The 21,161-nt window shown below is 50.2% G+C and overlaps 2 protein-coding genes and 1 long non-coding RNA gene across 3 annotated transcripts; 1 reads left to right on the top strand and 2 right to left on the bottom strand.

The window, feature by feature from the left end:
• Nucleotides 1-9,677, bottom strand: Vamp5 (vesicle associated membrane protein 5). The gene is made up of 3 exons (XM_021654048.2): nucleotides 9,511-9,677; nucleotides 1,055-1,192; nucleotides 1-441 (listed from the first exon to the last, which is right to left on the bottom strand). The coding sequence occupies exons 1-3, from the start codon at nucleotides 9,511-9,513 to the stop codon at nucleotides 274-276; spliced, it is 309 nt and encodes a 102-aa protein (XP_021509723.1). The 5' UTR covers nucleotides 9,514-9,677; the 3' UTR covers nucleotides 1-273.
• Nucleotides 9,678-13,680: 4,003 nt separating this feature from the next.
• Nucleotides 13,681-18,585, bottom strand: Vamp8 (vesicle associated membrane protein 8). The gene is made up of 3 exons (XM_021654046.2): nucleotides 18,394-18,585; nucleotides 16,186-16,344; nucleotides 13,681-14,100 (listed from the first exon to the last, which is right to left on the bottom strand). Exons 1-3 carry the CDS (start codon nucleotides 18,394-18,396, stop codon nucleotides 13,957-13,959), a joined length of 306 nt encoding a protein of 101 aa, XP_021509721.1. The 5' UTR covers nucleotides 18,397-18,585; the 3' UTR covers nucleotides 13,681-13,956.
• On the top strand, nucleotides 18,432-19,768 carry LOC132654188 (uncharacterized). The gene is made up of 3 exons (XR_009591825.1): nucleotides 18,432-18,562; nucleotides 18,843-18,909; nucleotides 19,154-19,768. It is a non-coding gene; the product is annotated as an uncharacterized LOC132654188 (long non-coding RNA).
• Nucleotides 19,769-21,161: the final 1,393 nt, after the last annotated feature.

Genomic DNA, 21,161 nt, shown 5'->3' with positions numbered 1-21,161 from the left:
TTTTAACCAAACAGCAGCTTTTACTAAGCTCAAGTGCTGTGGCCTCACAGGGCCAGTGCAGCAGGCTGCCCTGAAGGGCCAGTCTATGGCGTGATGGGAGATGCAGAGGTGAACATTTCCAGGATGTCCTTCGGCACTCACTGGGGCAGCCTAGATGAAAGCAAACAGCAGGATTCTCTGGAGTCCAGAACAGGGCAGAGGAGCCATTCATCCTCTGCTCCAGGCCAGGCTGGGTCAGTCCCCAGTCCTTCAGGCAGTGCCTGCATCCTAGGCCTATGGTTTACTACTGTCCTCGTCACTCGGAAGGAAGACGACCAGCAGGACAATCAGGATGATGAGCAGGCCACCAGCCACTGCTAGCCCCAGGTAGATCCGGCACCGGATATTCTCACAGCGCTTCTTCTGGGCTAGAGCCTTGCTTGTCTTGCTGAAGGTCGAACTCTGGATAGCCAGGGACACACATACACAGAGTTAATGGTTGCCACAGGGCCTCAGAGCCAGCTCTCCATCCCCATGCTAGCAAGAACGACCTCCTGCATCCTCTGCACCCTGCCTGCCGCCTCCCCAGTCACTGTGCTCTGCCACCCTTGCAGCCTGGCTCCCGATCTCAGTCACTGCTGTGACGCTTGACCCTCTACCCTGCCACCTCACACCCACTTAGCAATACCAGCCCATGACCTCTTGGAATGTGCCCAGTTCCAAAGACTTCTTTTGGTTTATGTATTTGTTTATTTTTGTTTGTAAGGTAGGGTCTCATATAGCTCAAGTCTTGGACTTCCTGTGTAGCTGAGAATGAGCTTCTGATCCTTCTGAGTGCTGGGATCACAGGTGTGCCAGCACTTGTGTTTCATGCCATGGTGGGGAGTGAGCCTGGCTGTGCATGCTAAGTAAGCACTCTACCAGCCGAGCCTCAGCCCCAACCCAAGGGTATCTTTTGTGAAACCTACTTGTAGGAAACCAGAAGTCCCACGCTGGTAAGCAAGTAAGCCATGGACCCCACCTAGGGCCTCACCTCCCCATCCCCGTCCCTCCCCCACTCCCAATGGCCACACACCATGTCCAGGAGCTGGTCGGAGCGCTCCTGCAGCTCTGCCAGCTTGCCTTCACGCTCCAGGGCCTTGTCGAAATTGTTGAGCATGATTTCCGTCACTTGGTCCACCTGTCGCTGGCATCGCTCCAATTCTTTCCCTGCCTGAGCACCAAGCCCAAGGTCAAGACTACAAGAGTTCTCACCCCAGCCTTCCTCTGCCACAAAAAGACCTAAACAATGTCTTGGGGATGAGTAATAGCGCCTTTTGTGTGTAGAGGCATGAGATATCCAGGTTCAAGGGCTCCAGGCTCATAGGTTCCTACCCTTATCCATCTGCCCTAAGTTTCAGCATCTTAGCTTCTTTTATGTTACCTCAAATGGGGAGCTTGCCAGGTCCCCACCTTCTCACAAAACAGACACTTTGCTCACCTGCTCCAAGATGGCATCTATCCAATGTTCACCTGCCCTGTGGCTTCCCACTGGCCCCAAGAATTAGCAAAAACCATGCAACCAGGCAGGAAAACAGTCCATTCCAGAGGGCCAGCGAGCTGACTGGAGACCAGATCACATCAGTGACTCTGCCTAGAAATCCTTGAAAAGGGAGCAGCTTACCCCTCTCTTTGGACCTCTGACCTGTCAGGCCAGTTCTGCCTCTGAGCTAACCTGCTCTCCACCTCAGTGACCACCTAATTCCTCTCTTCCTGGGAACCTCAGATCCTTTGGCCTTCCAGTCATCCAAAGCTTCCCTGGGATCCAAAGTCTTTGATGGAATCCAAGTGGCAATTTTTGGCTTCTAAACCTGGGCTAGATGGCTTCACCTAACCAAGAAAGACAGTTTGTTTCGGCAGATTAGGAGGAGAAGGACACAAGCTTCAGTCCAGGGGAAGTGAAAGGGAAAGAGAGGGAGATGGGTAGAGGAAAAGGGGTTGTGGGCTAAGGCCCTGCTGTCTCTGGATGCCCTGTGTTGAAACCATGAGCAGGTCAGGTCTATTCAGGAAGATGAATGCCAGAGGATTAACAAACCACAGCAACTCCCTTCCTTCAGCCTAGGCCTTCCCAGCCCATCCCTATTCTATCTCCTTCTCACAGAGAGAGTCACCAACACCCTCCCTTTCCTGCCAGCCCATATCTCCCATTGTTTACAGCAGACATTTTGGCACTTGACAGAATTCCACTTAAAACCAGAGAATTTGTGTTGGAAGAGACTTGGTAGTCATAGTCTTGCCTCCTACTCAGGCAAGACTCCTCACACAGGATCACGGGCAGCTGCCTTGCACACAGTCTCAGAGCATTCTCAGTGTATGAGTCCTCTCTCTGCCTCTAGATCACAAGTTCCGGGGGTGGGTCAGCACCTAGCACCATCCGCCATGAGCCTGGGAGGCCAGCACAATGTTGATCGCTGCAAGGACCCAGTAAAGGGCCAGTTGCTTGCCTTCCTACCCAAAAGGGACTCTCAGTCTCAAGAGAGGCTCTCCTGGTTTGCTTGTCTAGGCCAGCTGGAGTTTCGAGGGACAGGCATCTGAAACCCAAACAGGTCAATATTTACCCAAGAGCTTGAAAAACAGCCCGTTTTAAGTGTAGGGCAGGCAAACCAAGGAGGCAGAAGGTGCTCGGATGCTGGGACACAGGGCAACAGAGAACAGGGACTCACGCGTCCTCCCATTCCTGACTCACTCGTCATCCTGTATCGCTGGACAAGGCTCCATTGTTTGAACTTCCCCACATCCCAGCACTCCAAAGCATAGACTTAGGAGTGGACAAAGATTTCAAGATGAGAATCACTACTCAGGGTTGGTGGGATGCTGGGGATATTTTTGTCCTTTACTATTGTAGGGGGTCACAGATGTGAAGGTTAGAAGAGTCAGTTCTTTCCTTCCACTTTTACAGTGGATTCTGGGGACTGAACTCAGGTCGGCATTCTTGTGTGGAAGCCTGCTGAGCCACCTCACCGGCATCTGTGTGTGTGTGTGTGAGGTGTGGCGCACTAGTCCACCTGCCAAAGGCAAGAGGAGGATGCCAGGCGCCCTGCTCTGTCGCCATCTTACTCCCTTGAGAGTTGATCTCTCACGGAACCTGGAAGAGTCTGGCCAGAAAGCCCCACCAATTCTCCTGTCACTAAGGTTACAGGCATGTGCAGCGATGCCCAGATTTTCACATGGGGTCTGGACATGTGACCTCAGTGCTCAGGCTTCAGAGACATGAACCATCCACCCAGCACCCTCCTCCTTTACCTTTTCTTCTCTCTCTCTCTCTCTCTCTCTCTCTCTCTCTTTCTCTTGAACAAGGTCTTGTATAGCCCTGGTTGGCCTCTGACATACTATACAGCCCAAAATGACCTTGTACTTCTGACCTCATTAGCCTCATTTCCCCGTGTTACAGGTGTGCTCTAGTTTATGTGGTGGTAGCGACCAAAGCCCAGGGCTTCATTCGTGCTTAGGTAAGCACTCTTCCACCAGCTCTGCTCTCCTGTTCTGGATGCTACAGCTGTTGTTATCTTATTCCAGTAGAAGAGGTAATGCAGGGTCACATCTGTGGACAGCTGGCTGTGCCTCTAGCTGCAGTCTGGAGCCTTTTCCCTTCACAGCAAAGCCAGGCCTATTGCCTGTTGGGAGCCGAGCTGGGCTCCAGGGAATACAGCCATTAAATCTCACCCACTTTGGTCCCCCCTCAAGCAGAGGTAAAAGGACCTTGAGACATGCACAGGTCTCTCCTGGCAATATAAAAGATACAGTGTTAGGGAAGAGCTGAGCAAACAGAGGGCAAGGGCCGTGCTGCCCTGTGCCACTTGTAACTCAGCCAAGGGCCTGGCAGCTGGAAGACACATGACAGATATTTTCTGAATGAACTGTACATGTTTTCAGGAAGCTCTCTTTCCAGGTGAGGAAAAGAAACACATCGATGCCATCAGAAAGAGTAGAGTCACACACTAGCCAACCATGGAGTGAGTACATTACAAGGGTCAGATTGTAACCAAAATTACAAGGGCAGGTGTTGGGATGGAGCTGGGCCATTCCGGCAGAGACAGGGACACAGCCCCCTATTGACAGGGACAGGGCAGAAGGTGGAGACGCTGGGTGGGGCCGGGGAAAGTCAGGGGTGGAAACTAGTATAGAGGAAGTGATAACAGTGGCATGCATCACTGACAAATATAGTCCCAGGCCAGCCTGGGCTACACAGTGAGATCTGGCTCAAAACAAAAGTGCTAGGTGTGACTACACATGTAATTCCAGAGGCAGAGGCAAGAGAATCAGAGAAGTTCAAGGCCGTCTTTGGCCCGGGCTAGATAAGAGCATCTCAAGGTGGGAGCTGTGAATGTGTGGGTTCAGTGGGTAAGAGTGCTTGCTGTCTATTCAAAGCTCTTGAGTTCAGACACCAAGCACCCATGGAAAAAGCCAGTCACGCTGTACACCCTGACCACCCTGGCTCTGAGGGAACGAGACAGGATAATTAGGTCTTACAGGCTGCCATTCTGGCTCCAGGTTTGGCGAGAAACCTAGTCTCAAAGGAATATAGCAGAGAGGAATGGAGCAGGGTAACACGCATGTTCAGGCACACTCACACATGTTCACATTGGGAGAGCTTCAGATTCTCTTTGATCTATTGCCGACAAACAGGAGCAAATGGAAGGGAGAAGTCCAGGGGCTGGAGACATGACTCAGAGGTTAAGAGCACTGGCTGCTCTTCCAAAGGTCCTGAGTTCAATTCCCAACAACCACATGGTGGCTCACAACCACCTATAATGAGATCTGGTGCCCTCTTCTGGGGTGCAGGCACACATGCAGGCAGAATAATGCATACATAATAAATAAAGTGAAGAAGAAGAGAAAGAAAAGGAGGAGGAAGAGGAGGAGGTGAAAAGTCCAGTTGAGGCCAGCCAACAGGGCAGAGAAGTGCATCAGCCATGGTTTGAGGAGAGGCCCGCAGGGTCCCACAGGAAAGCAGAGAGAAGAGGAAGCGGGGTGGGGGTGGAGTGGGGGAGGTGTGAGAAGTATTTCTGAGACCTGCCAGTGCCCGGCAGGACATGGGGGTTTTGAGCCAAAGGGAGGTGGAGAGGGGTATTTGCCAAGCCTTGGGTGGTTGATTGCACAAGGACCACTCTTGTCAGACTGGGACCACCGTCTGTACAGACTATCCACTACAACACACAACGCCACTCATGCACACCACACACACCCGCTAGGGAAAGCACCCAGGGCCGTAAACGAGAAACACAGGGCAGTTTGCCACCGAACAACACCCTGGACCCTCTAGAGCACCTTTCCAGATATTCTGGGCTCCACATCCTGCTGAGCTAGAAGTGCCTGCTCTGGTGGTGAGGGCTTCAATTACCAACATCACAGAAAAAGAAAAGAAAGAACACTCCCTTCCTGTTGCTGAGGTAGGAGGATCGCTTTAGCCCACCCTTCCCAGCAGCATTGGAACTCAGCACCTCCCTCCTCCGTTTTGTCTTGTTTTACATGGTCCCGGCTGGCAGGGAATTCAATATACAGAGCAGCCAGGCTGCTTGAACTCACAGCTATCTGCCTGCCTCTGCTAGAGTCTCTCAAAATCAAGCATAGGGTGTGGTCATGCATGTACATAACCCCAGCACATGGGGGAGGGCAGAGCACATGACACAGGAGAGGAAGATTCCCAGAGCCTGCTAGCTCATACCCATGTGAAAACAGTATGTACTGCTCAGGACCTGGGAGAGAGGAGGACCCTGTGCCTGCCGAAGGCTGAGCCCTGGCTTCAGCAAGTGAAACTATCTCAAACACAAGGTGTGCTGCCTCCCTCGCCTCAAACTCTGCCTCTGCCACTCACCTGCTGGGTAACTGAGACAGAATGTGGTCTCTGACCAGCACGTCCTCTCCCGTAAAGTTGTGAAAATAGTGCTTACCTCATAAACCTCATCATGCCAGCTCAGATTATGTGACGTAGTATAAACAAAAGCCTACACAATGCCTGACCTGACTAAATGCTAAATAAATAACAGCAATCAACATTAATGTGGACCAAAATTTCATCTTTTTCCTTTTATTAAGGACTTAGTTAGTTAGTTAGTAAGTTGGTTATTCAAGACAGGGTTTCACTTCATAGTCCTGACTGTCCTAGAGCTTGCTCTGTAGAGCAGGCTGGCCTCGAACTCAGACATCTTCCTGCTTCTGCCCCCTGAGTGCTGGGATTAAAGGGTGTGTCACCACTGGCCCGCTGATTTGTTTTTTTAAACATGTGAATTTTGTTAACTTTTATTTCTTTTATGTGAATGAGTGTTTCCCCTGGGGGTGTGTTTGCCCCGTGCCCAAGAAAGTCAGAGAGGCTGTCAGACTCCCATGGAACTGAAATTATGGATTGTTGAGTGAAACCTTGTGGGTTCCAGGAATCCACTCCAGGTCCTCTAAGGACCGGTGTTCTTAACCCCTGAACTACCTCTTCAGCCCCAAGACTTATCTTCAAAAAATATTTATGGGGGCTGGAGAGATGGCTCAGCAGTTAGGCTCCTCTTCTAGAGGACCTTGGTTTGATTCCCAGCATCCATGTGATGGCTTACAACCATGTGTAACTCCAGCTCCAGGGGACCTGTCATGGTCTGTACAGGCATCTGCCCTGTGAACCATTCAAAATGGGTGCTGAGGCCTGGACTCAGGTCCTCTGTAGAAACAGCAATTGTTCTTAACCAACCAGCCGCCTCTCCAGCCCATTTCCTTTTCCTTTTCCAGACAGGTGTAAGGTGGTTCAGACTGATGGATTCCATCATACACACTTGGTTCCTCCTGTCCTCCTGTTCCCTTCCCCCACCCCCAAGATTTATTCATTTTTATTTTTACGTGTATGGCTGTTTTGTCTGCACGTATGTCTGTGTGCTAGGTGCATGCAGTGTCTGAGTAAACTAGAAGAGGGGGTCTGACCCCCGGAACTGGGGTTAGGCAGCTCTTAGCTGCCAGATGGGGGCTGGAAATCAAATCTGTTCCGCTTTTACAGCCTAGAGGTGTTAAATTGCCCAGAGTAAGAGGGTAACCAATCTGAGGGCGGAGTGGACAGACACTCCAGGGGCCACATGTCTAAACTCTGTACTAAACCAGATGCAGGGAAAGTGGGAGGTCTGATGCCCCAGCTAACTGACGGTAGACTTCCAGCCACTTGATACCTCCAACTCAGCTTCTTCGCAAAGGAGAGAGGCCTGTGACTACAAGCACAAATTCTGCCTGAAAGACTTCAGGGATTATTTCAGGCTGAGCATAATTGTGGACGTACATAATTCCGGCGCTCAGTAGAAAGAGTTTGAGGCCAGTCAGGTCTACATCATAGTCCATGTCAAAAAAAAAAAAAAAAAAAAAGGAAGGAAAAGGAAAAAGAATTATCCTATAACTGGACATGGTACCAAATACTTGTAATCCTAGCAGTTGGAGTCAGAGGCAGGAACCTTGCTGCAACTTTAAGGTCATCTTTGTATACATAGGTAGTTTAAGGGCAGGCTATATAGCAAGACTGCTTCAAGGAAAAAAAAAACGAGTTAATTTCATTCAGGCATGGCGGCTCAGCTCTCTAGTGAGTTCCACACCAAGCTGAGCGACATTAAACCTTGTCCCTAAAGAACAAATAGGCAAGCTAAATAATTTTTAACATTATTGGTAGCAGGGCTGGAGAGATGGCTCAGCATTTAAGAGTACTTTCTTCTGCTTTTCTGGAGGACCTGGATTCCCAGCACCCACTTGGTAGCTCACAGCCACCTGGAGTATGGGGTGATCAAGCACCCTCTTCTGGACCCACAGGCACTGCACAGACATGGCAAACATACATACATTCAGGCAAAACATTCATACACATAAAAGAACATCTTTTAACATTATTTATGGTGTGAGGAGATATCTCCATAAATAAAGCTCCTGGCACGCGGGCATGAGAGCCAGAGATTGGACCACTAGCACCTACCCAAAGGCCAGGCAGTCCACTGTCATCCTAGTGCCCAGGAGGCAGAAACAGGGGATCCCAGGACAAGCTGCTTAGCTAGACTAGACAAAACGGTGAGCTTCGAGTTGAGCCGAGACCCTATCTCCACAAATAAAATGGAGAGTTTACATTAACCTCTGTACCTAAACAAGCAAGTGTCCATACACGTGAACAAGGGTGCACACCACACTCCGACACATGTACATGTGCAAAAAAGTATTGTTCACTTTCCATCTTCCCCATCACCGCTTTGTCCTACTCTAGTGGCACAAAAGAACTGCTATATTAATGAATATAAAAAAGAGCCTTTTGATTGAATGAGTCACAGAGAAGGGACGGGAAGGGAAAGTGGGGGTGGGTGGAGGGGGGTAGGGGTGGGCTTATTTGGTAGTCAGAGGGATGGGCTGACAGGGGAGAGAGCTGAAGACAGAAAAGGGGACAGGGAGAGAAGAAGTGATAGGTGATGGAGCTGGAGACAGGCTGGAGCAACAAAATTAATGCATCCCCAGCCTCTGAACCCCCTCTGCCTGGAGCGCACTCAGGAGCATCCTCAGGTTTTCCTGTACAGCCAGGTACGGTCCTGGCTCGGCCTTCACTTGAGAACTTCTCCCCAAGAGCTGAGGGCCAGCTAAAAGACCACCCCCAACTTCGTGCCATCTCTTGCCCTGAACTCTCGGAAGTGGGCTCTCAGCTCCAGCCCATTCTCAGAGCCTCCCTCAGTTTCCTGGTGTGGCCTCAAAGCTTAGGGCTATCTTCCTGCCCCACTTCCCTTTCCTGCCTCCAGCTCCCTAGAGAAGAGGCTATTGCTCCCTCTAGCCAGGCCACATCCATCCAGCCTGAGTACTAAACTCGCCTCCAGTCTGGCCCGTCTTTCCAGAAGCCCCCAGGGGAGGTGGGGGATCATAGCACTAGTGGTCCCGGACACTTTTGCCTTGGGAATGGCGAGTCTGCAGCAGGAACGTGGGTGACTCAACTCAGAATTATGTCACTAGGTAGGGGTTAGGAAAGAGTCAGCCTGTGTCCCACTGATAATTTCATGGAAAATTTATAGTAAACAGCGTATTTTCTCTTCCCCTGGGGAAAGTGTTTATCCTTCAGCACCCGGCCTAAAGCGGCCTCTACCAGGCATCTGCTCAGGTTTCTAACCCTTGGGCCAGCTCTGGCTCCGCTTAGACCGGGGAAGAGCTGGAGAGGTCATCACATTACCTATGCCCTCTCAGCAAAGACTTCTGAGTGCCTGGCAGCAGTGACCATAAACACCGTCTTTAACCTCTCAAGGACCCACTAAGGTAGGGATTGCTGCCCCTACTTCACGGCTCGGAAAAGGAGGCTCATGGAGGTTAAGTGACTTGCCCGGTATTGCCGGGAGCTGATAACTGCTGCAGGAGCGTGGGAAGCTGCGGCTCCGCTCACTCAGCTCCGACGGGGCGCACTCACGAGGCTCCCTCCCCGGCAGCCTGCAAAGTTGGGATCTGGCGACCTGCGCCCCTGGGGTCTGGGCTCCTGCCTTATGCCCCTGCCCAAATGCCCTCTGCCCCTGCCCGTCTCACCATCGCCTCCGCGGCCGCCGCCACAGTCACCGCCTGCTCGCTGGCTCCAGCTCCTCTGCCCCGCGCGGGTGGCCTCAGTGCCCGCGGCCCGGGAGGAAGCCTTGGGGCGGGGCGGGCCCGGCCGGCCAAGGGGGCGGGGGGCGCGCCTTCTCAGAGGTGCCCGACCCGGGCAAACCGAAAGCGGCGTCAGGGCCCGCGGGGCGCCTCCTACCGGGCCATCAGCGGCCGACTTCCGATGACACCTCCGCCTGGTGATTAGGGGACCGATGTCTCTTGGCTCTGGGGCTGTATAAGGAGTTAGCCAGAGAGGCGTCATTCCGACGTGCGACAAGCATCTGTGAGGGCTCAGCGCTAAGAGATGACAGGAAAAAGCCAGGAGGGTTGTTTGCCACCTTGGTGAGCGCATCAGCCACTCCAAAGTTTTGATTGCTTTTAGACAGGAAGGATTTTTAATACATTATGTATCATCGAGTTGTACACTTAAAAATGATAAACTGGAAGCTGGGCGGTGGTGGCACAGGCCTTTATCCCAGTACCCAGGAGGCAGAGGCAGGCGGATCTTTGTGAGTTCGAAGCCAGCCTCGTCTACAGTTGAGTTCCAGGACATCCAGGGCTACACAGAGAAACCCTGTCTCAAAACCAAACCAAACCAAAAAATGATATAGCTCGAGGCTGGTGAGATGGCTTAGTGGATAAAAGCACTTGATAGTAAACCTAGTGATCAGAGTTCCATCCCTGGGACTCACGTGGTGGAAAGAACCAACTCCAGACATGGGGGGAGGGGTTTAAAATGCTAAAACTCTCCAGAGGTTTCTGTGAGCTAAAAGTCTCCATGGTGTGTGGAGGGATGAGTCTCTACAGCTGCTGGGATGGATCCTGAAATAAAAGAAGGCAACAGCAGCCAAGTTTTGAACCAATAAGAGACAGAATAGGAAACAGAGGAGATTTGAGCCTTCTAGAACACAACTTCCTTCTAGAATACAACTTCCTTCTAGAATCCTGGTGCCAGTCCTACTGGACAGTCCTTTGAAAGGTGAGGAAGATGGAGATTTCGAAGGATAATGTTGATGAGGATATACTGCAGTTTTTCTTGCAGATCTGGGAACCAAGCAGTCCCTTCTTTAACCTCTCTGGCCCATCCCAGCTTGGGGCCAACTTCAAGGTTAGAATGAAGTTATTTGTAAGAATTGTGCAAAAGGTGTAATGAGAAAGTCCTAAGATTTGTAAATGAAACACTGTGCTATGACTTCCACAAAAGCTCGTGGAGAAATGTATCAAGTGGCACTGATTTTTATGCGCTTAATTAAAACGCGGGGCTGCATAAATGGCGCAGCAGTTGGAGCACCAGAAGCTCCTCGGGGGACCCAGGTCTAATTCTCAGGACCCGCATGGTGCTCACTACAGCCTGTAACTCCAGCCCCAAAGGATCCTATGTCCTGCTCTGACCTCCAAGGACACCAGTCATTTGTGGTGCACAGTCACATGCAGGCAGAGCATCTTTACATAAAAAATAGGAAAAAAATGATTTAAAGAAAAAGTAATTTTTTAAAAAGGACTGAAGTGTTGAGGGAAACGTCATATTGTAAATCGAGGCTGGGGATGTGCTTACACCAAGCTCTGGGTCTCCGGCTTCGTATAGACCAGATTTGGTGGTAGAAGCCTGAAATTTCAGCACTGGGGAGCCAGCAGCAGAAGGATCAAAAGTTCAAATGTATGGTCTGCTACATAGTGAATTTGTGCTACATGAGACCCTGTCTAGAAACAAAACAAAAGGACAAGCTGAGCTGGCACTGTGGCTTATGGCTGTCACCCCAACACTTAAGAGGATGAGGCAGGAGGATTGCCTGAGTTTGAGACCAGCCTGCTCTACATAGTAAATTCCAGGGCAGCCTAAGCTAGGCTACAAAGCTACAAAGTGAGACTTTGTCACAAATGAAAGAAATCCTATGTCAGATGAATTTCACACCAACGTATAAAGACAGCAGCTTCTCTAGGGAAGTGCTAGCTCTGGTTTTTCTGTTCTGAGAAACGTGCAGACCTGTTCCTGTGCTGTGTGCTGGTGTGCCTCTAGCATTATGTAGCCTTCCTGAGCTGCTGTGAAGAAACTGCCAAACACATCTTCCACCTTCCAGGCTGCCCTTGGCTTCCCAAATGTGGCCTCTCTTAACCAAAGTGCCAGGAGCTTTCCCCCCTGGGGTTAAGCAGCTGTAAGGACAGGCAAAGTGTTTCCAAGCTTGGAACCCCAGAACAGCGGGGGGGGGGGGGAGGGGGGGGAGTAGGCACAGTCATGTCAAAGCAGACGGAGAGGAGCTATATGGTATTGTCCCTGCCCTGGATCAGGAGCGGGATCCCAGAATCTGGTCTCTATTTAGTCCCAAACCTTTGTCTCCTGACCCTGCCCTTTCCTCACATCCTCCCAACAACAGGTTGTTTCTAATTCTGGAATGGCTGTGGAGGAAACAAGAACAGAAGTAGCCAAGAACCTTTCCCACAAACCAAGGCAGCCTGGGCCCTGGAAAGAACAGCAGTGATGAAGAACCTGGTGGGAAGGAGGGGTCCAGAAGACAGAAAGCTCATTGTGCTGCAGGCCCGTTCCTGTGACACTGACTGTGACTAGCCATGGGATTCTGGAGAGAGATCCTCACCCCAACTCCCTCAGAACAGCTGAGATCCAGAAGTGCAAGAGTGAACAAAAGACAAACAGAACACACAGAATAACCAACAAAGGGTAAGCTGGCTAGTTCCTTCAACTTTTGGCTGAATTATACCAAAGTCATAGAAAAGACATGGCAAAAGTGACAGGAGGCCTTGAACCAGGTCCTGAATGACCATATCTTTGCAGACCTGTCCAGGAGAATTAAGAGATATGACAGGATCCAATGAAGATTCTCAATCTTGTATTCTACCCTCAAGGGCTATGCAAGCACAAGGGCCTGAGTTAGGAGCCCCAGTCCCACGTGAAAGTTTGACACATGCTTCTGTAACCTCAACACAGTGACCTCAGCACCATGGAGACAGGTAGATCCCTAGAGCTCATTGGCCATCCATCCTAGCCAAACTGATGAGCTCACTGCCTCAAAAAGTAGGGTGAGGGCTGGAGCTGTACCTCAGCAGTAGAGTGCTTATCTCACATTCATTATGCTGCAGGGTCCACTAGATAGTAAGGTGAAGAGCAATGAAGACACTCAACATTGACCTCTGGTCTCCACACACAGCACCTGCATTCACCCACACACATGTACATATTCACATATAATCAAGATGGGAAGGAGGAAAATGGAGAGATGGTTCTTTGGTTAAGAGTACAAACTGTTCAACAATATACACAAGACGTGAACAATAACAACATTGATAAGCATGCTAGCATGGAAGCGGGAACTCTCAAGGGGTCCCAACCCTAGACGAGGAACTCTTGGCAATTAAGGAGTGCTGAGAGAGTCCTCCCCAGGGATGAGCTCTTTAACTGGTTATCCAATGCCAAGTGCTCAGCCCTATAATCACATACATCCAAGTAACACCAAACAGATTCTGTGGGTTGTATGTGTGTGTGTGTGATTGAGATAGAGAAAGAGAGAGAGAGAAACAATAACAATGAGAAAAAGGCCATGAATTTGAGAGGGAGTGAAAGGAGGTTGAATGATGGGTGGGGACTGTTGAAGAGAGGAAAGGGAAGGGGAAATGCAGTGTAATTACATTTTAATTACGAATAAACAAATCTAAATGTTTGCCTACAGGAGGGTTGTGGGGGAAGAGTACAAACTGTCCTTGCAGAGAACCCAAGTTTGGTTCTAAGCACCCATGTTAGGCTTGTAACTCTTAATTCCTGTAACTCCAACTCCCGGGCAATCGACATCCTCTTCCGGCCTCTGCTGGCTCCTCATTCACATACTCATACTTTAAAAATAAAATAAAATAAAAGTAAGTCCTTTGAGAGAGACAGACAGACTAACTGACAGAATTATTGATTCCAACTGGATATGGCGATTCACATCTGTAAACCAGGTGTGCAAAGCCTCCAAGCTGCCATCTTTTTTCTATAAACCCGTGCCTCTATTCTTTGCATGATCTTGGTACTAGACTGGGAGAAAGCAGTTGCTTTCCTTAGGTAGAAAGAAACAGAAGGACAAAGGGCAAAAAAGACAAAAGAGGAAAGAGCACCGAACACCGAGGGACACTGAAAGGTCTTTATTGCCCATCAGCCACCAGCAGTTCCCCAGCCACAAGCAGGGTCCTCTGGGTCTCTCTAACCCACTCTCAGGACCCATGAGATGCAGCCACAGTCCAGCTCTCTCCTCCCAGGGGATTAAGGTGCTTCTGGGGCATATGATGCAGCAGAAGACCCTCACAGGGACCGAGCAGCATTCCTGTGGAGGACAGGAGAGGGTCCCTCTTGGCAAACATTAGGGAGGGCCACTCCTGAAGAGCAGGGTGGGATGAAAGGGGCCCTTAAGTGGGGATGGTGCCAGTGGCAAAGAGTATAATGAGGATGATGATGATAGAGACAATCACACAGATGATGACAATCATCTTCACATTCTTCCACCAGAACTTCCGGGCCACCTTCTGCGATGTTGTCTTGAAGTGTTCAGACTGTTGGGACAAGATAAAGTAGTGACCCAATGGCTCCTGGCTTAGAATTAAGAGTACAAATGGAGACCCACATGCCATAGTGTAGATGTTGACGTTATAAATGAAGTAAGAAACTGAAATAAAGATGCTGGATGGGGCACAGCTACCTCAAAATAAACAAACAAGCAAATAAATAATTAAATGAGCAAACAGATCTTTCCTGCTACAATAGGAATGTTTTGTTTTCCCAAGACAGGGTTTCTCTGTTTAGCTCTGGCTGTCCTCTCTATAAACTAGGATATCCACAAACTTACAGAAATCCGCCTGCCTCTGCCCCCCAACCCCCCTTAAAGGTGTGCACCAGAATGTCTGTCCAGAAAGGTTCTTAAAAATATTTTTACGACATTTATTTGTCCTCTGTGTGTTGCTGCATATACCACACTGCTTGTATGGTGACAGAGAGCAACTTGCAGGAGAAGGTTCTCTTTCCACTGTTGTGTCCTAGGCATTGAACTCACGTAATCAGGCTTGCTAACAGGAGTCCTTACCCCCTGACCTATCTCTATGCTTTTTGCTTGTTTTGGGTTGCTGTTTGTTTGTTTTACTTTTGAGACTGGGGTCTCACCATGTATCCCTGGCTGACCTGGAACTTCAAAGCTCTGTCTAACCTCTGCCTGCTGCGATATGCACGACCCTCCTGCCTTGACAAATCCCTTTCCACAACACTCTGTAAGCCAAGTTCAGGTTGAGAATTCTTGAGCTCATAGAGCTTCCCTCTGAGCATAGCAGGGTCTCTTTTTTCTTTGTTTCTTTCTCTCTTTCTTTCTTTCTCTCTCTCTCTCTTTTTTCTTTCTTGTCAGGATTTCATATAGCAAAGACTGGCCTCCATTCCTTGTAGAAAAAGTTGACCTCGAACTTTTTAAAAGTATATCTATTTATTTATGTTTATGTGTATGGTGTGCACATGCCACAGTGGAGGTCAGAGGTCATTTAGCAAGAATCAAGTCGCTCCTTCCACCAGTCAAGTGAATCCCATGGATGGAACTCAAGTCCTTAGGGTTGGGAGCAAGTGCCTTTATTGAGCCATCTTGATGGCCTGGCTCTGAACTTCTGATCCTCTTGCCTCTACCTTCCAAGACCTGGGATGACAGGCATGTACTACAAGGCCCTGTTTATCTAGTGTCAGTGACTGAACCAGAGCTGCATGAATTCTAGTCAAGAACTCTACCACCTGAGCCTTCTCTCCAGCCTCCCTTGTTCTTGCCCCTGCACTGGCCTGCACATATGGGGTCTTTCCCGTATGCTCTCAATTGGCATTTGATTGGCAAAATAATCTGGCCTCTGGAGAGCAGACCCACAGGCTAAGGGGTACAGGAATGCACTCCAGATGGACACATCTCCATGATCTACGGCTCTTTGTCTTCTGGGGACTATAGAAGCTAGAGGAAGAACCAAGGCACTACGGAAGGTGAAAGTGTAAGAAAATGCCTCCTGTTCCCCCAAGTTAACTTGCAGACACCGAGTCTTCATTTACCCAGTTTATGCTGCAGAAGGAGGCACTAGATCCCAAGACACATGGCTCCAGCCTTGGCTGATGTTAGAGTTTCCTCCCTGAGCTGCTGAGCCCACGACTGCAAAGAGAAGGTCTAAGCAAGATGGATATTATTCTGGCCTTCGGCAGGCAAAGGGATCTTGGCGTCAAAGAATTTCATTGATCTTCCCAGTTGTGTTTTAAAGCTGACTCAGCAAGACTCTTTTTCCCCCCCCTCCCCACTCTCGGCCTAATAACCTCTGGAAAATGCTAAAAGCCCAAGGGTTGCCCAGTGCTCATAATTTTGCCCTGGGGGTGTCAACTCCAAATGATTGTCAAGGGTAGGAGGCTTCAAAAGAAAACTCCAGGGAAGCCTAGGAGGCCTAGGCTCTGTGGGTGGACTCCTCATTCAGGCCCAAATGGACCTGCTCACTGGGCTCTCCGCCAACCAGCAGAGCAGCCAGGAGCCAGAGGTGGAGACTCAACGTCTCCTGATAGCAGCTTGCCATGCCCTCTGCTCACTTCACCTCCCCCCATGAGATCTCCACCTCCACACCAGCTTGCCCCCATCTCACCGTGGCTTCCAAGTCCTCTGTCTTGTTTCGGAGGTGGTCCAAGTTCTCCCCTCGGGCCAAGATCCGCTCCACGTTCTGGGTCATGATATTCTTGACCCCCTCCACCTGGCTCTGCAGGTTCCTAACTCGGTCATTTCCGGCACCCCCGCTGGCCTCCTCCTGGAAGTCAACAGAAGGTTAATTAAGCAGAGCGGGGCGGGGGCAGGGCCAGAGGAGGTGGGGAACTAAGGTAGGTTTGAGCCATTTCTAATCCTTCAATTGTTCACAAGGAGAATGTTCATTCTATGCTCAGGTGGGTGCTCCAGTATATCCCAGCAGGTGGAGGCCAGCTCAGCCTCCAGTGGCCAGGTGTCACGCTTCAGGGGCCACTGCTTCATTCTTTTCAGAGACGTTCTTTTCAGGGTCTCCCATTGGCCTGGGCTCTCAGTCAGGCTGGCCAGCAAGCCCCAGGGGTCAGCTTATCTCTGCCATCCTAGTGATGGAAGCCATCACACCCAGTACTTGAGCCACACCTGAATTTTTTTTCCCCTCCACATGAGTCTGGAGAATCCAACTCAAACCTCCATGCTTACGTAGCAAGCACCTCACCTAATGAGCCGCCTCCCCAGTTTTATTTACTTACTTGAGACAGGGTCTCATACAGCCTAGGCAGGCCTCAAACTTAAGTTGGGTGACCTTGACCATTTGGTCCTCCTGTCTCTACTGACCCTGTGCTGAGATTGTAGGTGTCCGCCATCACCCCAGGTTTATGAGGTGCTGCGATTAGACCCAGAGCTTCATGCACGCCGGACAGACACTCTACCAAATGAACCACATCCTTAGTCCCGGATAAGTTTGCATTCATTGTGTGCGTGTGTGTGTGTGTGTGTGTGTGTGTTAGCGGTAGGTTGGGGTGGGGAATATGCGTGTATGCCACAGCACACACGTGGAGGTCAGAGGACAACTTTCATGAGTGGATTGTCTCCTACAGGCGGATGGAGAACAGTGAGTGGTATGTTGAACTCCAGGCCGGTAGGCTTGCACCTCAAGCACTTTTACCTGCCCAGCCATCTTGGTTGCCGTATAAGTGTGTTTAAGCCCCAGAAGATGATTCTGTGATCCACCTTCTTCTGGGTATTTTTCAGGGTCCCTGACAAGGAAAACTAGCACACAACCATCCCTATTTCAGCTCCCACAAAGAGGGTCGAGGAGATGACACAGCTGTCACCTCAGGTTTCCTCAGCAGAGCAGAGCCAGGCGCTACCAACTGCTAACTGGTCCTCACAGCCTCCCTCCTCCCAATCCTAGCAGGCTCTCACGAAAAGTGTGAGAGCTGGCCAGCAGAGTACCCTTGCCTGGCCCAACCCAAGTGCCTCTCCAGACAGCTGTTGGTGAGTTCTGGTTCTGGCCTGCTGGGCAGTGTAACTGCGGTTCAGTGGCGGTTCAGTGGACCTCAGAAGGCATCACGTGCTGTTGGTCTGCACACTTCTGCTTTCCCCAGAGTTTAGCGCCTGTGTAGGCCCCACACCACCTCCTGCTTGTGTAGATATTAATAAAAGTCCGCCCTGCTGCGGTCTCTCTATCCAGGAGACCTCTAGATAAGGCTTTTGAACTAGGAGAGGAAACCCAGGGAGCCTCAGGTACCGACCATGGGTGTGGGCCTGAAGCTAGAGTATCAGGGAGAACCTACGTCTGACTGCTCTACAAACCCTTGGCACTGTTGCCAGTGTTTCTAGAGAAGGGGCTGCTTTTGGTGGCCAGGCAGACCCTCTGGGTGTCTGCGCAGATACAGCGCGAGGGTTAGGGGCAAAACCCAAGTCTGCTGGGCTGGAATGTGAGACCAGAGAGCAGGAGCGCCTGTGGCCGGGTAATGTCACAACACCGGGCTCAGGCCCAGCTGGAGGAGGCAGGGGAGGGGGAGGGCGCGGCGCGAGAAGCTCGGCTTGGAATTTGGGTCCCCCAGCCCCCACCAAAACCCTGATCCGATCCGGCAACGAGGTCACGGGAGGAAGGCGGCAGAGAAGTGTCCGGAACCCCTGGCCGGGACTGCAGAGCTATTTGTGGACGAGTTGTCAAAAGTCAGGAGGCAGAGGCCGCGCTGGCCCAGTCCCGCCCGCCAGCCCTTCGCCTGCGCCAACTTAACCTAGCTCCACTCTGGCAACCCCCAGGCCCGATCCCGCTCTAGCAGCCCCTCTAAATCTCCCTTTTTCCAGTCCCCACGTCACTCACCATGTCTAGGAGCACTTGGGCCTCTCAAAACAGAACTCGCCTAGTCTGTTTCCACCCAAGGCAGCCACAGCTTCACTTCCTGCTTACTCCAACTTTCAGCCCGCCTCCTGCCCATCCCGCGACTCCAGCCGCCCGGGCTACTGCCACACGTAACTGCAGGTTTCTCCAGGTAGGCGGCCGCCCTCTGCTGCCCTCCCAGTCTCCTCCCAAACAATAGCTTAAGCTTAAAGCAACAGGGCGGGGGGGGGGGGGGGGGAGGGGGGGGAGGGGGGAAGCGTCTAAATTGCCAAGGAGAAAGGAGGGATCAACCAACCCTCCTAAGTTTTCAGAAACCTCCTTTTTATGTTTCAAAGAAGTAATTCTAGTTTTCAGAGACTTAAATTAACATTGTTCAGATAGAAACGGAAGTACAGATGAAAACATCTTGCTTGGCAACCTTTGTCCTTCAGGGCCATCCTGGGTGAGAAGGAAGCACTAAAATCCTCAGAAAATGGGGCTGAGGAGATGGGTCAGCAGGTAAGGGCAGCTGCTGCGCTTGCACTGGACCGGAAGTTCAGGTCTCTGCACCCAAACTTGGCTGCTCACAAACACTTGTAACGCAGCTTTAGAAGGCTGGATGCCCTCTTCTGGCCTCTGTGGATATGTGAACCCACACGCGCGCACACACACACACACACACACACACCCCACACTGAAAGTCTTCCAGGAAAAGTTCCAAGATGGCCCTGGGGGAATCTTTGTCCTCCTCCTGTTTTTTTAGGTGCTGAAGATGACCTTAGGCCGTGGGGGAAGTGTAAACAACGGGGCAGGGCATCTTAGCAGTGTCACAGGACAGAAGACAATCGAAATGGCTCACTCACCAGCCCCTCCTTTCCTTCTGGAGTTCAGCAGTCCTACATTTCCTTCCAAAGGTCACCTCAGGGCCTGGTGACCCTGCTCAGTTGTCCGATGGACTAGGAGGGGGCCTGGGTAAAGGGTTTTTCCACCACATGTGGCTCTCTGCCCGAGAAAACTGCTCTTCTCCGGATGGCGTTTGTCACGACAGAACAATAACAGGGCACCAAGAGAGCAGACATTCTTTCCACCCCAGAAGAAATAACAGCGCCAAGGAGGAAATCTTAGCTCCTCCAACAAATAAGTCTTTTATTATTGTTAAAGGCTTTAATAAATTAGAATCTCGGAATTATTTTGAGATATTTGGGTTTTCCCTTTTGCTTGCTCAGGGACTCACAGACAAGCTACATCCCCAAACAATGCATGCTTAGTTTTACAGAAGCAACTAGTAACACTTTTTTAAAGTAGATATTTAAAATATATATATTTAAAAATATTTATTAAAGGCCATGGTGGCAAGCTCCCTTTAATAATTTGGGAGGCAGAGGCAGGTGGATCTTTGTGAGTTCGAGGCCAGCCTGGTCTACAGAGTGATTCCAGGACAGCCAGGGCTACACACAGAGAAACGCTATTTCGAAAAACCAAAAATAAAAAATAAAAATTTACTATTATTATTTTAAATTAATTGTATGTGTGTGTGTGTGTGCCTGAGGGCAGAGGTGTTCCGTTCTCTGGTAAGTTCCGGGCAGTTGTGAGCTGCCTGATGTGGAATCAAGAACTGAACCCTTCTGCTTATAGCAACTGAGCTCTCTCCAGCCCCCTAGTGATGCCTTAAAACTGCGCAGCCCCTTTCCTTTCCAGTTAAACAGAAGAAAAATCCAGAATAAACAGGAATGAGAACACAACAGCAATGTTAGTTCTGCTATACTTGATCTTAGCCAAAAGTCCAAGAGGCAGGGGAATGTTAACTCTAAACAAGCTCCTTATGGTAGTGCTAATTCTCTCATCAAGTGGCAGGGCTCAAGTGCTCACAAAGAAAGCACTGGGGCCTGGAGAGATGGCCCACTGGTTAAAAGCATGCAGTGTCCTTCCAGAAAACCCACACTTGATTCCCAGCACCTGTGTCATGCAGCTCATGACCTGTGACTCTAGCTCCAGGGGATTTGAAGCCCTCTTCTGGCCCCAGCAGACCCTGTATTTACGCGTACAAACGCACACACAGGCAAACATGGTTTAAAAATAGTAGTAATAGGCAGATTTCTGTGAGTCTGAGACCAGCCTGGTTTACTTACTCAGTTCCAGGCCAGCCAGGGTTAAATGGTGAGACTTTGTCAAACAATAATGAAAATTAAGTATTTTTAAAAAGAAAGAGTATTTTTTAAAACTACTCTCTTTTAAGAGAGTCATCTTAAACTGCAAAGAGGTCTACAAGAGCTAACCTGCCTGCCTGGGCCAGGTGTGGTGTCAAAAGCTTTAATCCCCTGGTAGGCAAAGGCAGGGGGGTCTCTGTGAGTTGGAGACCAGTTGGTCTACATAATGAGTTTCAGGGCAGCAAGGTCTATATAGAAAGACCCTGTTGCAAAAAACAAAAAAACAAGATGTGGAGATGGGTCTCTAGGCAGCAACTGAGCATCTGCCTAGGATGCTGTGGTATGGAGCCCTGGGTTCTGTCCCAAGGCCTCCCACCCCCAAATCCTTGCTCTCTACTTGTACTGCCCCATACAGCACTAACTACACGTGGCCACTGAGCATTTGCAGTGTGGCCAGTAAGAACTGAGGCTATAAAGTTCATGGCAGATTTCGGAAACTTAGTATGAAAAAGGAATGCTACTTTCGTAAACATGATTAATATTTTATAGCCTGGCGTGGTGTTCAATTCCTGTAATCCCAGAGCTCAGGAATCCGAAGCCGGGTAAATCACAAATCCAAGGCTG

The sequence above is a fragment of the Meriones unguiculatus genome, chromosome 5 (assembly GCF_030254825.1).
Source record: "Meriones unguiculatus strain TT.TT164.6M chromosome 5, Bangor_MerUng_6.1, whole genome shotgun sequence".
In the NCBI taxonomy this organism is placed as follows: domain Eukaryota; kingdom Metazoa; phylum Chordata; class Mammalia; order Rodentia; family Muridae; genus Meriones; species Meriones unguiculatus.
The sequence above is the reverse complement of the archived record's forward strand: the minus strand, read 5'-3'. Positions and strand labels throughout refer to the sequence as shown.

Bases quoted from the DNA above. Each gene is read 5' to 3' on its own strand.
- Vamp5 (XM_021654048.2), bottom strand. The intron at 442-1,054 runs GTGTGTGGCCAT...CTGGCTATCCAG, and splicing joins CCGACCAGCTCCTGGACATG to AGTTCGACCTTCAGCAAGAC.
- Vamp8 (XM_021654046.2), bottom strand. The intron at 14,101-16,185 runs GTGAGATGGGGG...TTGTCCCAACAG, and splicing joins CAGAGGACTTGGAAGCCACG to TCTGAACACTTCAAGACAAC.